Raw genomic sequence first — 15,675 nt, forward strand, 5'->3', positions numbered from 1 at the left:
GTGCGTTAAACTAAAAAGTGTTCATTTATTATTATCAAAGGCAGTAGCAGAAAATGTTGCCTACTTTTGGGCGCATTCAATAGGGACTAAAAATTATTGCTATTTCCACTGTCTCTGTTCCTCGTTTTATGTTCAACTTTAAGGCGTCAACTTTAAACGTAAATGCGACCTCAAATTCGAAACCGGAAAAAGGCGCGTCGCAAAGCAGCTTTGATAGAGGTTGGCCAGCTGCTTTATGGCTAGTCCAGGTCTGGGTCTGGCTCTGGGTCTGGGAGTGTGCCGTCGGAGTTGGAGGTTTCTGTGGCCCGATAAGCATGAGGGAGATTAATTGGTTTGGCTCCAGGCACACCGAGCTAGGTGCGGACTTAAGCAAATTGTGCGGCTTTTAAACACTGTTTGCCTTTCCGACTCGATTTCCGGCCATGGCCAGGCTGCTTTGGCTCAATCAGCTTAAATCTCGCGTATATACGACTTATTTTATTGCCACGACAGACGCATAAATTAAATTAACTTTTCATAAATGTTACAGGCGTTGATCTGCTGCGATTCCTCTGACACATGAACATCATCATCCCCATCTCCATCATCATTGCCGTTGCCTTTGCCAGCGAGGACAGCCCGCCAGTTGTGGCTTCGTAAGCGGAAAATGGCTTCACATTTTGCTCATATTTGTTTCTTTTGACTTATTAAAAAAAAGTAAACCCGCCTCTCGCGTCAGTGGGTCCGGAGTGGAGCCCGGAGTGGGGGCAGCCACCAAGACAAGTTGTCATCGGGCCAAGTCGAGTATTTATCCTTGGCTTTATCCGCAACTGTCCCATTTTTGCGGTTCTGTGGGTTTGAATTTCGATACCATTTCCGTTCATTTCGCTGTTTGCTGCTTCTACGATTACGGTATCTACATTATTTTTGGCTCCAACAGCCGAGTTACGTGCGTATTGCCACTAATTAGTTGGCCAAGTGGCTATCAAATATGCAAATTCAATTAAATTAGCCTAATTGGCCGATTCAAGCAACTCTTGTTGATTTCAACGAATCTCGAAACTTTCGATAGTTCGGAGTGTATTCAAACAAAGTTAGGACCTATCCCTAAGGCAACTATCTCTAATCTTTAGACCGCGATGAAATATTCATTGAAAAGTAGATAATACATAATTTATATTGATTATATTTAATGCCCAAACAGTTGCGTACCATTCAGGTGACACACTCTCGATGAGAATGTTATGCTATCGTCTGCAAGCTGGATCGTGTTCTATCCCAATTTATATTGATTTTATGCACAGGTAATTCGATAACCTTAAGACAATAAAATACCTTTTTTATGTGCCTGTGACTTTTGGTATTCAAGCACATATTTCTTAGAAGCCTTGCCTATGCCCTTCTGTTCGACTTCTGTTTTTTTTTCTACTGTTCTTCTTTCTTTTAAATCAACAAAAGAAAGTTGAAGGCTTTGCGTGGGTAACACGAGCTAAGGCTGACTTTTATGCTACTGAAGCTGCCTTTGTCTTAATTTCTGGTTTTGGACTTTGTAGCGAAACTTTTGGTCTAAATTGAGTTTGATAAATAAAAGCCAAAGTACAAAAACAACGCCCACACACAAAAGCCGCCAACAACTAGGGCTTAGTTGGGTTTTAACGATACGCGCAAAGGTGCAAATTAAGTGTATTTCCGTCAAATAAAATACTTGTAATGCGTCTAGTTATTCATTTCTTATTTAAACGGCCATTAATATTCATTTAAGTGGCCCGACGACACTTCAAAACCGCAATAACAACAACAATAAGAGCAGCCATAACGCGCCTACAATAACAAAGGCACACAAACAAATAAAATACACACATTCGCACAGACACACACACACACACAAAACAATAATAAGGCTGGGGCATATTAAACATATGTGTGCATGTAGTGAGGGGTAAGGGGTCGGGGTGACTGCGGCAAGTAAATAAAACGATTTGAGACCCACAACGCAAATGTAAATACAAAACATACCTCAAGGTGCAAAGCAGAGCAATTTATCGAGACACTGGGCAAGACGGTTGAGGGGAGCTGCGGCGACTGCTAATCGTAAATTGCGTTCAGCGACAAGAGCACAAGAACAACAACCAAAGCAGAGAGGAGCTTAATCTACCACACACACACACACACACTCACGCACGCAGGCAGACACAGTCACACACACACACACACACAGACGCACGCAGACAGAGCCACGTGCACATAGACAGCCACGCTCACTCATACAGACGCATTAACGATATAAAAATTGGCACTCAATAAGCACGAGGGCACTTTGGAGGCGAGACGCACTCACACACTCACACATGCTCAGACTTCACGAGATATTCCTTCAACGTGTGTCTGAGACGTACGAGACGTAGGCATTTACCGTTTGTCGCCTTTCTATTCATTTGAACTACATAAATACTTATGCAGAAATACAGTTACAATGTGAAAGGCACTCGGAAAAGATGCTTACAGCATGAGCTTTACGGTATTAGAATATTGCTTTTCATATTTATTTATATACTCGAACTATCTCAGTCAGTATTTAGTGCGCAGTAATAAATTTAAGTTAATATTTTCGCTACTTAAACCAGTGTTGCAAGACGGCTTAAGCCGTTTCGGTTTGAAGCCGGCATTTTTGATTTTACTTGCCGTTACATGCAACCTTAAATTTTTCACCCAATTAATTTTTGACCGCTGTTTCCACAAAGGAAGGATGCATTTTAAATTTCCGCCAAATTGAACAGAGTTCCCTCTGGGGAATTTCCAAACACGTCTTCATAAAGTTCTTAAGAAGGGCTGAGAAAATAAGTTGACGCCGATCGCATGAAACTTGAAATTTCGCACAAAAAATGTTTGACCCGCATTTTCCACACAGGAGGGTTGCGAGGCTTACGAATTTCAACTTCAACTATATTTATTTTTAAAACGAGCTGAAGCGATTTTCGGTTTGCCCGTTTGGCAATTAAGTGCGAATAAATTATTAGGGTTCTTTGTTTTGTATATTCCATGAAGATTACTTAAATTAAACACACAAAACTTTTTTGCGATTTACCTCTTCAGTTTCATTTAATGTTGAGAATGTTTTGTGCGTTTCTTAAAGAACTTTTTCTCAATTCCTAAATTCGTTATGAAACCCTTTCGATAATATTCCCGAATTTAGTGCCATTTTTATGGCATTAGAATACTCTCCGATCGGATTTGAAACTAATTTTTAAAGAACTTTGATGGGAATGTATCTACGAACAAGGGCTGCGTATACACGCTAGTTTTACATAGATATTCAAAAAAAAAGAGTTATTTTATTTGGGTAAATTAAAGTTAACAAATAGAAAGCCATGTGAATGTAACTCATTCCCCAAAAATCAGCGAAGTTTGCTGAATTGTAGTTTTAGCTATGTCACACGTACAAATACCACATATTTCAATTATGTCGAATCTGGCAACTAAATCCGAGTCGATTACCTACCCACAAGACGTACGAAAAATACTATATAATCACACGCCCCATTTAAAGCCTCCAGCCAGCAGATTCCTCACACTGTTCAGGAATCACGCACAAGCCGAAAATCATCACCTGCTGACTTGCAATATATTAAGCTGAAATTACACTCCTCTTGCCACGCCCACCTACAGGCCTAAGCCCTGGGCATGGCCCACACCCTTCCGATTTGGTCGGCGCACTCGAGTTCGAGTCTATTTTAAGCATTTACAAGTTTATTGCCAGCCGGTCAAGTGGTCAAGTCCACAGACCCACATCTTGCCTCCGGCCATGTCCTGGCAACTAGCTCGGAGCCGGCCAGACTCAGAGTTGAGCTCCTTTTTGGGGCAATCACAGCGGGCGGTCCCACAGCGGGTGGTTTATGTGGTCCATGCGTGGCATGGGGCAGCTCCGTAATGCTTCATGTGTACCTAATTGCAGGGAAGGGCATAGGGCACAGGGCACAAGCTTCGAATCTGACACCAAGCGAAAACCAAAAACAAATAATACTATTCCCTCAAAAACTAAGCATACGCCTCGTATAACGACTGGCTGACAGTAATTAAGCAAGTCAAAGAGCGCAGCTGCCACAGCGACGAATAACCCAATTAAATGTACTGCGCCAGTCACGAGATAATTACTGAGATGAAGTGCACTCCGGCGAGGTAAGCCCAAAGAAGATCCCCAGCAGGCGCTCGCCTTGGGCCTTTCACTGAGCTGCCACAGATATCAAAATGCGACATTTGGGATGCTGGCGTTTATTGCTTTAGCACATCAACAAATATAAATATATAAATAGGCAACAAAAAAAAAAAAAACACCGAAACAATGTAGAGAGCATGTAACACAAGTGTTGAACTGCTCTAGCTCGACTACGAAATACCCTATGCAGTCGCTCAGCAGCCGAACTAAACATTCTAACTCACTTCTATAGATTTGTCGGTCGGTCTCTTTTAAGGAGCATTACACGAGCATGTAAATGAATTAAGTTTTATATAAAATTATTGTTAATTAAAATATTTTATACACGAAAAGAAGAAATTTTATCTACAGTACCATGTTTTTAAATCGATATTTATCGATATTACGCAAACTAAGTGAACAAGCTCGATAAATTAAAATATCTATATCAAATTATAAAATGAATCCGTGTCAACTACACGAAAACCTTAATGCAACGTTTGTTGTACCAAGTTCTGTAAATCGATATTTATCGATATTACGAAAAATTAGTTAACAAGCTCGATATACGATTTACATGGCATAACATACGACAATGCATAATAAAATTTCCAAATCTCTAGCCCTTTTGTTTCCGGGTTCGACTTGCCTACACAGACAGACAGACAGACAGGCGGCTTCTGTTTGATGATAATGTTTTCTTGCGCCTGTCACATACATTTGCAGTAAACCATTATACCCTCCCTAACCATTTCCATTCCGTTAAGGGTACAAAAATACCAAAAAATTTAGAGAACATATAAAAATAGCTGTTCGTTTACTTCGAGCACGACCCGGATCACAGCTAAAGTGGCATGTGGAGGACCCACTCAGCTCATAAATTGAGATGCGAGCACACACACGCACTCACACACACGCCCGCTTGAAATTCTCGAATTCGCTTAACAATAAAAAGGACATTCGCCTGGATTGTCACATAGTTGCGAGTAGTGCCATTCAGCTGAAAGCTTACCATTCAGGATTATGAGTTTAAATTTACTTCTTTTGAGAGTTAAAGTGTTTGAAAAACTAACTCAACGAAGCTCAAGCTTACTTTTGTTTGAGGTTACAAAATTCAAGACAAATCCTCTGAGCAAACAATTCGCATATCTGCCTAAATTTATATAGAACGTTTGATTGATTGATTGATGATCAACGAATGGGCCGAAGGTTCAAATTTGTATTCAATCGGCTCATAACTTACTTTCCAAGATCTATTTAACGTTTTACTAAAAACGATATTCAGACCTTTTTGCATACTCTACCGCAAAGATTGGAAAATGAGCTGAAATTTCTCTCAAGGAACACATTTTGTTTCAATCAGTTCAACTTGAATCTCATTTTCAAAGATCTTCATAAAGTATTTACTTATAAATTATTTACTTATAAGTATTTACTTCTGTGCGGAATATTGGACTGCCAGAATTTTATTCGATCTTTAAGCTCTAAATATACAAATAAATTTCAACGGGTTTTGAAAATTGGATACACGAAGTAAATCTCATTTTTGATGACATGGAAGCGGAATGGCAAATGTGAAATGTAAACTTTATTCCGGCACGGCAGAGGAGCATGTATTCTGTATAGCGTGGAAATTGGATTTCCTCGCAATATATCCATTTTATGTTAGTCGGCATTTTTGGGTTGAACTTAGGCGAAAACTCTGACACTTGTTTAATTAATTTCGAATCCAAGGCGTGTTGCCTTTGCTCAAAATTGGTAATCCCAAAAGTTTTTGGGCGGGAAGTGACGAGCATAAACTTTGCATTGGGCTTATTGAAAGAAAAGAAATATGCTGATAAAAATAAATGTGGTTTTTGTTTTAAGACTTATGCGCATCGTCGATTTTATTTGTTTGCCCGCTTTGGGGCAAAAGCAACTGGAGAGAAACCCTTTTCAATCAAATTGTTCGCATCAAACGAGACGTTCAATTAACTTTTATACCCTGTACATTTTGCAAGTGGTTAAAAAGGGTTTATTGATTTTATGCACATGTATGCTACAGGCAGACTCTACCCTAAAATCAACATAAATATAATCAATCAATATAAGAAAGTTTGAATGTTTCTAATCGCAACTTGGCGCTGGTTACAGGGTATCTACTAGTCAAGCACTCTCGACCTGAGCACCCGCTTGCTAAAATTTCAACTGATAAAAGTGAAATAAGGAGAAAACATTGTCCGGAAAATGGAAGGATACGCAGCTAATGCTTTGCGACTGACGTCTTTTATGGTCAGAGATTAAAGAATTGTTCTAATATCAAAAATTATTCTGTGCTTTTTAAGTTGTGTAAAATTAAGATTTGTGCAATGGCTGAGTAAAAGTGACTAACAAATCCAAAAATGTCATTAATATTTTTTAGAGAAAAAAACAGGGACAGGGTAAAAAGAAGAGAATGAAGGGAATGTTATTCAAACTGAATCTGAAAGTTTATTTCTTTCTTCCCAGCAAAAGTTACCTGGCAAAAAAAGATAATTTATTTGCTAAAAGCAGGACCATAAAATCCATATTCAAAAAAAAACTATTACCTAAACGTTAAGGGTTGTACGTTTCAATATACAAGCTGAATGTTAAATGAGGTTTTACCTTCTAAGATAATATTGAGTACCCTAATAATAACAACAGCCGAGGGCCACAGCAGCAAGGTCTGTATTTCCCTTGCCGCTTTAGTTTAAGCTTAAGTTTATTCAATAAATTTTAGTTTATGTAAAGTAAAATTAAATAAAAGAGAAAAGCTTGGAGTTGAAATTGAGCCAAAGATACAAGATTATATTCGGGAAAAAGCTGCTCCACTCTATGAGCATAAATGTGATTTTAATGTTATATTACAAAATTCGCATATTATTCCAAGTAGGATAGATCGCAAATAGAATAATGAATACAAAGAAACAAAAAAAATGGCCTTAGTATAAAATATAGTTAGCGCTTGCCTGGATCAGAGTCAATATTGTTTATTATTTTTGTTTATTTTATTATACACATAATAACTAGGAAAAGGAGAAGGTATAAGAACCAACAGGTGTGCCGATTGTCTGTAAAGCTTTTCAATTCTAACTTCTTTCAAATCTATCAGCAGCCAACTTTGTTAGCAACTCTAGGTTTTCAAATACCTTGCCAATTATTGGCAGCTATAACTCTTTGAGAATTTTAAGCATCAAGTTATGCAAAGCAGAAAAATGGCGCTATATTAAGCTTGTGTGGAAGCTTTATTTATATGTGTATATAGAAAATTTAAATGTATGAAAAGGAAATTTGTATTAACTGTTAAATGCGAGTAAATAAATAATAATATTTATGCAGGTTTGTCTTTTGATAACTTCTAGAAAAACACTTTGCTGGCAAGAATCTAAAGCAGGCGAACTGAATACTGAATACTTTACGGCGATTTTGACTTTGTAGCAGATATCATTTGAATTGTTTCACATCCACATTGTGGCTTCCACAGCCTTTGCTTTTGATTTTTCTTAACTAAAATGCTGCACCTTGTCGTTGATCCTGGCGCCCTTTAAACTAACAGTTGCCCTCATTCGAAGGCGAAGACGTGGAAGCTGTTTATATGACAAGGCAGAAAAGTTTACAATTGATTTAACCGTGTGGACGTCACAAAACTATTAATGCGAGGGCGTGGCAAATGAATTTCCGCCACAATGTGGTGCCACGAGCTGGCGGATAATGCCAACACAATGTCAGGTCATCTCATATGGAGTTGGCAGCCGCGTTGATGGCCAGAATAAGTTGGCAGCGCTGATAGCCGGCAACCGCCGGCTGCATTCCGGGAAACATCCGGGCGCAGGGAATCGACGAGTGGCAGCTGGAAAAATGACAAGTCAAATCTTGACGTTTGTGGACGCCTCCTTCACAAACTTCAAGTTTGCCCAAGTTCTGTTTTGTTCGCGTTGAGAGGAGCTGTTCTCAGTTTGCCTTTCCGCTCGGCTGCAGCCGAAATAATGACAAATTATTTTCAAGGCTCATTTTCCCACTGGGAGACGGACTATCGTCTGCCCACGAGAGCGTTTACTACGTGTTTGTAGGAATCGCTGGCTTGTGCTCTGCTGAGTTTTTCCCAACTTTTCATCTACTTTTAATAGCATTTGAATTATGATATTATTTTTGCCAGCATACTTGTCTGGGGGGAAAAGCACGTTTTATCGGCTTGCTTACAGGACAATCAAATGCGCATTGAGAAGGTCTTTCGCATAGTTTTCAACTAGTGTCACGAACTAAACATGTCTGTTATAAGCCATTAGATCATCGACTCATTGACTCACGTATATAAAAACATATTCTGTTTATAGTGTATTATAGCTGGTGTTTAACCTCCTTAAGATATCAAGAAACCGATGTTGAAACCGCGTCTTAGGCCCGTTTTAGTTCAGCGATGAGGATCGCAAAGATCTTTGAAAGTAGATTTGAGTAAAAAAAACAATGCAACCGATTGGAAATACATAAACCCCTTCCTAGCAAGTACTTTCATCAAAAAAGATAACTTCAGTAATTAACTCAGCTTAAAGCTGAAACTGGTTGCGATTTGTAAGCGTCAAGGAATGAAACAAGTTGTGTTACTGCATGTTTTTTGCAGTTCTATTTTATTAACATCTAAACAAAAACGTTGGCCTAAGTTGAATGAAAGGTGAGAAAGTAAGCAAGTGACAAATATCCTTAAAATCTTTCAAATGTCGAAAAAACTGTTAAAGATTTTGTTCTTTAAGTTAATTGAATGGACTTTTTTTTTATGTAACAATTAGAAATAATCATTATGCACGGCTCCCAACTTCAGAGCCAGACCTACGCTAACAAAATAATTTGAAGGTTGGCTCAAGACCAGCATACTTCAAATGAAACTTTCAAGGCTTAGGAAAAAGAAGTCCTTAAACTTGACGGACCTTTTCACATGCTTGAATGCAGCCCAGTGGAAGCCTTGAATCTCGTAGAGTAGTTTTTTTCTGCGGGTTTCTGGGCGCCCAAGCTGCCAAAAATTCAGATGCTGACACACCACACACACACACACACACACACTCACATACAGGGACAATTACTCACACAAAGAACGCAACTGTCGAGGTCAAAGACACGCACGAAATAAATTGTATTCTGGCATTCTGTTCATCTTGCGCGGTTACTCAAATAGAAAAGATATGAAAACACAAAAAAAAAAATAAAAAAATAAAGAAATATAAAAATGAGAAAGAAGAAAACTGAAGGCTGACAAAAAAATGTGAGGGGCAACATATTTTCGATTTAAGCTGTAAAAGAAATTGCGCGAGAATCGTCTCAAAGCTGTCAACTTCAGCTGCCGGCAAATAGATTAAAATATTGAAGCTCTAACGGAAAACACACACACACGCACACACACACACACATATGGAGATTGGCAACAAAAAGCTGCATGCGCTGGGCTACAGGTGGAACATGCTGCCCCTTGCACCTTGCCGCATGCAATACAGTTTTTTGCACTTGCAACTGAATTGCGAGCGGGTCAGGAAGTTGCCGCACATCATTTGCATATTTCCAATCCATCGTTCTCGTTTGATGAGCCAACCTTTATGTCACATCCATATCCATATCGACCAACTAACAGCAAATGCCCGCCCGACTCCGACTCCAACTCCGACTACGACTCCGACTGTTGAACAGTGCCTGCAAAAATGAATACCCATAAGCATTGCCACCAAAGGTGGCCGAAAAGCCAGACAGTGCTTCTATCTGCGACATGCCGAAGGTTAAATACCCTTACGGACATGTGGATAAGAAATGCGAAAAAGATATACACTTAAACTAATAAATGCCTAATTCCTTAAACTGTTCTAACTAGAACTTAATTGTTGACAGACTATTTTTAAGGCATTTGATGATAAAGTAATTCGATTCGGTCGATTCTGTCAAATATCTAGAGACTAACTTGCACAAAAACAGACCCCTTCGATGTGTTACATATTGCGTGAGAAAACGTGTATACCCTTTGCAAGGGTATAGCTAGCGAATCGTTAACAACCGGCCATCTGCCATCGCTTTCCAGACATTCTTTGCGTCCGTAATTTATCGGACTGCGCAAATATTTGATTTCAGATGGGTTCCAAATCCCGTTGACATTTGAAATTGGAAATGTGATTATGCGCACCTTTTAGGTGAACTCATCGAGTTGGGAGTTGGGAAATGCTTTAATCCCTTAACCTAGTTTTTCAGTAAAAAAATAAAAACTAGCATAATATAGGGAGCTCATAAAAGTGACTTAGAAATAAAATTAATTTTTTTTTAAGAAATCCTTGGTATTAACAAATACAATTAAAACTAAAAAATATTTATTATATATGTGTACACACATATATAATTGTATTTAATTGTATTATTTACTTTATATATCACAACATAACATGACATCATGTGTTTTACAATATTTTTTTCAATTAATTTAATCGCACTTTCCAAGCTTCCGATTCGAGCTGTGTCTTGGCTAAGGCCGACGGGAAAACATTTCGTTAAATGTGGAGTAATTCTGGTTTCTTTGCAGTGCATTCGCTAGGCAACAACTGGGTTGTTGTCTATGCTATTCAAGCCGTTACATATTCAAATAAAAGCCTGCCTATTAGGACATTATCTGTTCCCAGTTATATAAGAGCATTTCGAATCAAGCACTGAGTAAGCACCTTTTCGATATTCATTATAATTTCTTATATATTTGGTTTAAACTGAAGTGCATTTTCTATCTTTAGCTTCAGAAACTCAAATTAATTAAATTAATTAATTAAATGTATTTAATAAACAATATGTCAAGCTGGGGTGTCGCACAACCCGCCAAGCACTTGACAACCCTATGCAAACGCAGTCACGCGCTGCGGGCCCAGCTTAAAGTTTGCGGCTTCCTCTCCCTCTCTCTCTCGCTCTCTCTCTCTCTGTTTCTCTGTCTCTCACACACGCTCGCTCTCTCATGCACTTGTCTTTGGTTAAAACGTGTTTTAGCCGCCGCCGCTTGGCTCGCTCACCGTTAGCGACCATTCTTCAGCTTTAGTTCAATTCGAAACGCGTCTCAGCTTGGTTGTGGCCCACGGTACGTCTTCGACTGCGACTCTTGGCCGGACTGAAATTGTTTTGCGTATAACCAAAGCCAAACAACAAAGCCGCTGCTTTAGCCAGTCTGTGTGTGAGTGTGTGTGTCTGAGTGGAGCAAGTGCGTCCGGCGCAACCTTAATGTCCGATCGCTCGATCGGTCGGTCTCGTCGAACGGTTTCCATTAACAAAGCGCGTCTCAAATCGGAATTCGGTGTTCGGTTCGTTGTCTTGTGTATGCAAAACGCGTAATTTTGCATTACACTTGATCCAACGTCATAAAAGTCACCCTCCCACCTCGCAAACCCACCTTGCCTCTAGCCAACAGTTCAGTTACTCGGTCATTACGGACTGTGAACATTGTTGTTGTTGTTACTGTTAATTTCGAATTTGTTTTGTTGCTGCAAGTTGTCTTTCAACGCTTTTACTCATATCTATGTGTGTGTGTGTGTGTGTGTGTGTGTGTGTGAGGAAAATTTCACTTTGCATTGAAATCAAGTTTGGTTTTCACAACTCGAATCACGCTGTGTGGCCACAGTGCGTGCCTCATTTTGCCTCACTGCACTTGTTGGCCAATTAAAACCAATAAGAATCTTGTCTGTGGGCAGCCAATTGGAAATTAGCATAACGTTTTCCTGGCCCCGACATTCTGCAATTCTCCATTTAGAAATCGCCAAGAATATGCATTAAAAGCCATTAATTAAAAATATTAATTAAAAGCTTGCCCACATAAAACGCCAAGCAATAAGCGAAGGTCATCCGACAATGGCTCGCTCTCTCTCTCTCTCTCTCTCTCTCTCTCGTGCTGGCGGTAGAAGAGAAACATGTTTCACACTTTCTGTCATTCCTTAAGAAATTAGTTATAATAAATGGTTAAAAGCAAATGCCAGCTTAGAAATAGAAATGACAGCAGTAGAAAAATAAACAACAACAAAAAAATGCTCAAATTGCATTAATGATTCTAAATGAATGAATCTTCAGAATATATATCATAGCTCAAGGTGAAGGTTGCCAGCATTTTGGAGAGATTCAAAGCAACAGGTGAAAATTTGACAGCCACTTTTTCTATGTGTGTAAAAGTCGAGAAAGGCAACGTTCGCGAACAAACATAGGAAGACCACAATAAAAAATATAATTTCTATAAAAAAAAAAATTATTTAAATTTTAACAGTTTTATAATATAACTTGATGAAAATTTGAATGTTACCCGCAAATTCTCTAAGGCCTTGAACCTTTCGTTAATTTTTGACTTCAAAATGAAATCATAATATTTATAAATTACTTTATAACGGTAACTCATCAATATCTCTTAAATAAACAGCAAAAATAAAAAGAAAACCTGTTAAACCTGTAGCTCTCAAAAATTTGGTTAAATGTGCTCCAAGCGGCATTTGTATTAATAAAAAACAAAATGCAAACACTGAGCTAACAAATAAATTGCTAATAATTTACAAATTGAATGCTAAATACTACGCAAAAATACCAAAAATTACAAGCAAGCACACACAAAATTAATAAACAAAAGCCTTTTGGATAATTCGTAAGCCCAAAAATGCCTGTCAAACCGAAGCGGGCGTCGCTGTCGCTGTCGACGTCGCAGTCGACGTCGCAGCCGACGCAGACGGTACTGTGGAGCAGCCTCCTCAGCTTCTTCATCGTCTTCTGCTGTGTCAGCAGCAGCATAGCACAAGGTGAGTGAGTTTTATGTTTTACATATGGTTTTTATTATATATTCGTACAGGTAGGTAGGTAATACAAAAATTCAAATTGGAATTTTCGAAACTCCCGGCGCTTTTAGTCATAATTTTGTCGCAATTGTTATTTTTGTTTTGTTTTCGGTGTTATCTTGGCTACGATAATTGTTTTATTCAAAACAAAAACAGAAACTGAAGAAGAAACCTTTGCCGCTGATTCATTTCATGCTAATTTATCTTGATGCTGCCAAGAGATCTTTTCGGGCCTCTGCCAGCCGGAGCCGGAACTTAGTCGAGCTCTGGTTACTGAACAGCCTCAAGAAGAAGAAGAATAAGTAGCAGAAGATATGACACAATAAATGCGTGATCAAAATTAAAAGGTTAAACGAAAAGAATTGTCGACATTTGTCACGATAAAGTTAAAAAAAAGAACGGAAAGAAAATAACCAATAATAAACCCAAAGAAAAATAAAACACGTACTTCCGTAGTTGACGTTTAACTGTCCACAGTTTAGCAGAATTTTCAATTTTCGGAGTCATGTTTATTTCTATAGAGACAACAACAGCTGTCAAACTTATGTTAAGCCCAGCTTTAAATAAATACCGAATACTGCAAATACACACTTTGTACCATACATATGTACATACATATGTATTTGTGTATTTACGTAATTATGTATGCATGTGTATGTAAATACTGACTTACCTAAATATTTGCCACTTTAAAGTTACCGTTGATTCGCACTTTTTCGGCAACCTTTTACGATTGTTGTAATAAGATGACTTCGCTTTTTAAGTGTGTTATAATGTCAATGTGTCAATAAAATCATTGTCACCCTGTGTGCAAGCGTTGATCTTAACGGTTAAAGTCGAATGCAGTATATAGAAGTTCTTATGCCGAATCACAGAATATGCAAACAAAACTTATGTATATATCAAGATACACAAGCAACTGCACAAACTCACGCACTTTTAACATTTCCCGCTTGCAACAAGACTTAACTTTTTATTTGAGTGTCGTCTGCACTTGTCGTCATTTTGTCTGCCTTTTGCTTTGTATACTTTTCTTAGGGATGCCACCTAGGCGCCAGAAATCTGGTGCACATAAGCTGTTTACAATTAATCGATGTGCAATCAATATCGAATAGAAATATCGAACATCGGTGATTACCTGTTGAGATTCGAAGATAGCGCGGAAAGAAAGTTTCAACCCAATGCCTGGGTTGATAAACTGTTAATTTTATTACATAAAATATTAAAAGGTATCATATACTCTCTGTTAGTATATGCTTATTACATAAATCTTTATATTGAAATAATTATAAACTGATTATAACCATATTAAATCAATTGAAAACAAAGCAAAGCTAACAAACTGTCAGAAATGTAAATACAATTTCTTATGTAACACCCATGGGTCAAAACTGAAGATGACAACACCTTTCTACTATCATAAAATTCAATACCGAAACAACAAAATTCAAACAGCGTAGAAGCCAAATGAATTTCGGTAAAATAAAAACCGTGATATGGTGAGGTTGTCAAACAAAAAAAAAAAAAAAAACATGTTAATGAAATTAACTAACTAATGAAGAGCTGATGATCTCCACTGAATAAATCCATATGTGCGTTTTCATATATATATGTGCATAGATACTCATTAATTCGAAATCAAGAAATACAACTCTTGGAAATCTACATTCATTTCATATACAGACATCTTGTCGCGCGTGTTGTTGTCGCATAAAAAACAAGTTTCTGGGCGCATTTTTTTTTGGCCGACAACTATGCAAATTAAAACACTAAATATGTACACAAGTATGCACGAATGTATTGTCCAACCAAATTGTCCATAGAGAGCTGATATTTTGTAATAATCATGAAAACGAAAGCGAATCGCTCGTGTGCTGACTTTGAAAACCCTTGAGCTTACCCTTGCAGCACTCAACTGTGCGCCATTTCACTTTTCTCTTTGCAGCCATGTATCAAGTTGTTAATTTTATCGAATCAAATAGATAGAGACAGATAGAGATATGCTGTACAATGTAAGAAAGTGAAAGAAATGTTCAAGTTAACCGAGTGTCTGCCTCACGAGCTCCGCTGATTTTCTTCAAACTGTCACACATAAGCTCTCGGGTTGATAAACAAGTCGAGTACTCGTCCAAATGTGACGAATACCTTGCACATTGGCCTGAGCAATATGAATACAAGCAAGTACACGCATTTCTGAAGACTTCACATGTATGAGTAATTGGTAGCTTATTTTCTTTTGCTTTACTTTTTTTACTTTTTCTTAAATTGGCAGTTTCTTCTGTACGTTAATGATGAGAAACACATTCCATTGACAATGCCTATGTAAAACTAAACTTGATACTCGCCTCATAGCATTACATTAAAATTTATGCACTGTGGCTAAAGTCGATTTTCAGCCCAAAAAAATGCTGTCAACGGGCTGGCATTTTTGCGAATGGCCAATTAAAATACTTACATTTTACAGTGCACAATATTTCCGCTTTACTAAACTAAAGTTGCTTTTGCAGTTTTGCGCTCTAAAAGGAGCACAAAAAACGAGTTTAATGTCAAAATTGATCAGATTGTCTGACTGAAAGATACCCTATCTAAGCTTGAAATCTGAAAGCTATATAGATATGCCCGTTCTTAAAAAGTGAAAATACATTTCTTTTTCAGCTTGATCCACACCCACTTCGAAAACATTCAAAGTCTGAT

At 38.1% G+C, this 15,675-nt stretch overlaps 1 protein-coding gene across 2 annotated transcripts in view; it reads left to right on the forward strand.

The window, feature by feature from the left end:
• Positions 1 to 11,224: 11,224 nt before the first annotated feature.
• LOC6625907 (uncharacterized) overlaps positions 11,225 to 15,675 on the forward strand; it is a 40,260-nt gene continuing 35,809 nt past the window's right edge. Inside the window, exons 1-2 of one of the 2 annotated variants that reach the window (XM_002049820.4) lie at positions 11,225 to 11,356; positions 12,576 to 12,945. In XM_002049820.4, coding sequence (XP_002049856.2) covers positions 12,807 to 12,945 — 139 coding nt within the window. In that variant the 5' untranslated portion in view covers positions 11,225 to 11,356; positions 12,576 to 12,806. The remainder of the gene's footprint in view (positions 11,357 to 12,575; positions 12,946 to 15,675) is intronic. The other variant, XM_070209640.1, reaches the window with a different exon arrangement.

The sequence above is a fragment of the Drosophila virilis genome, chromosome 5 (genome assembly GCF_030788295.1).
Source record: "Drosophila virilis strain 15010-1051.87 chromosome 5, Dvir_AGI_RSII-ME, whole genome shotgun sequence".
Taxonomy (NCBI): domain Eukaryota; kingdom Metazoa; phylum Arthropoda; class Insecta; order Diptera; family Drosophilidae; genus Drosophila; species Drosophila virilis.